General features: G+C 43.9%; 1 protein-coding gene across 1 annotated transcript; it reads left to right on the top strand.

Moving 5' to 3' along the window:
• Window positions 1-6: 6 nt before the first annotated feature.
• On the top strand, window positions 7-544 carry LOC121964903 (FRAS1-related extracellular matrix protein 1-like; the record flags this gene model as incomplete). The annotated part of the gene is made up of 2 exons (XM_042515083.1): window positions 7-304; window positions 402-544. Coding segments are annotated over exons 1-2 (300 nt in total), but the record flags the coding sequence as incomplete, so codon positions are not given.
• Between the last annotated feature and the right edge of the window lie 470 nt (window positions 545-1,014).

The raw sequence follows: 1,014 nt of genomic DNA, 5'->3' as shown, positions 1-1,014 counted from the left end.
GGTGTAGTTCGCTATCATCATGACGACAGCGACTCCACCAAAGACTTCATTGTCTTCCGCATCACCGATGGACACCATCAGACCAGACACAAGTTCCCCATCAAGATCCTTCCTAAGGATGACAGCCCTCCCTTCCTCATCACCAACATGCTGCTGGAGGTATCCGAGGGTCAGATGGCTTTACTGAGAGGCTCCATCCTCCAGGCTTCAGACATGGACTCCAGCGATGACTACATCCTCTTTAACATCACCCGTCCCCCACAGGCAGGAGAGGTCACGAAAATGCCAACATCAGGGCTTACAGGTCAGACAAATGGACTATTGGTTATTTTTTCCTACATTGATTTGTTTTTGTTTTTAACCAAATCACATCATGTTTATGTGTTTCTTTTAAAATCCAGGTTATCCTGTCAGCCATTTCTTGCAGAAAGACCTGTCTCAGTCCATGGTTTACTATCGACACCTAGGAAATGAGGTGTTTGATGACTCCTTTGAAGTGGTGCTTTCAGATTTCCACGATCCCCCCAATCTGTCTGAGCCTCAAGTGGGTAACAGCAACACATCTCTGAAGAAATGTTATTTGGTTATTTAAGGAAAAGAGGCAACAGCAAGGTAACAGCATTTCAGTGTATGCTGAAAATATTTAGCCTTTCAGTGCAGGTTGAACACAGTGAAGTCTAACAAGCTCCACAGATACAGATAACATGTCCATCATCCACAGTCAGACACACACAACTGCTTATTTACTGCTGAACTACAGCTTACAACTCATACTAACAGCTGAAGCTGCTCCAGTGTGAGTGTTTGCAGACTTGCATACTGGTATCCGGCCAGCAGGGCATTGCTCTAATCTCATCTCGTTGAAAACAATTGCATGCAGGGCTGTGTTGGCCATTCTTTTCTCCTCTCCTCTCAGTTAACTTTTATCATACATTTGGTCAACAAAATCATATCATTTTCAATAATGAAGGAAAGTGTTGGAGTAGTTACCAACCAACTGACATGAGCCATGTT

This window comes from Plectropomus leopardus, unplaced genomic scaffold (assembly GCF_008729295.1).
Source record: "Plectropomus leopardus isolate mb unplaced genomic scaffold, YSFRI_Pleo_2.0 unplaced_scaffold17684, whole genome shotgun sequence".
Classification (NCBI taxonomy): domain Eukaryota; kingdom Metazoa; phylum Chordata; class Actinopteri; order Perciformes; family Serranidae; genus Plectropomus; species Plectropomus leopardus.
The sequence above is the reverse complement of the archived record's forward strand: the minus strand, read 5'-3'. Positions and strand labels throughout refer to the sequence as shown.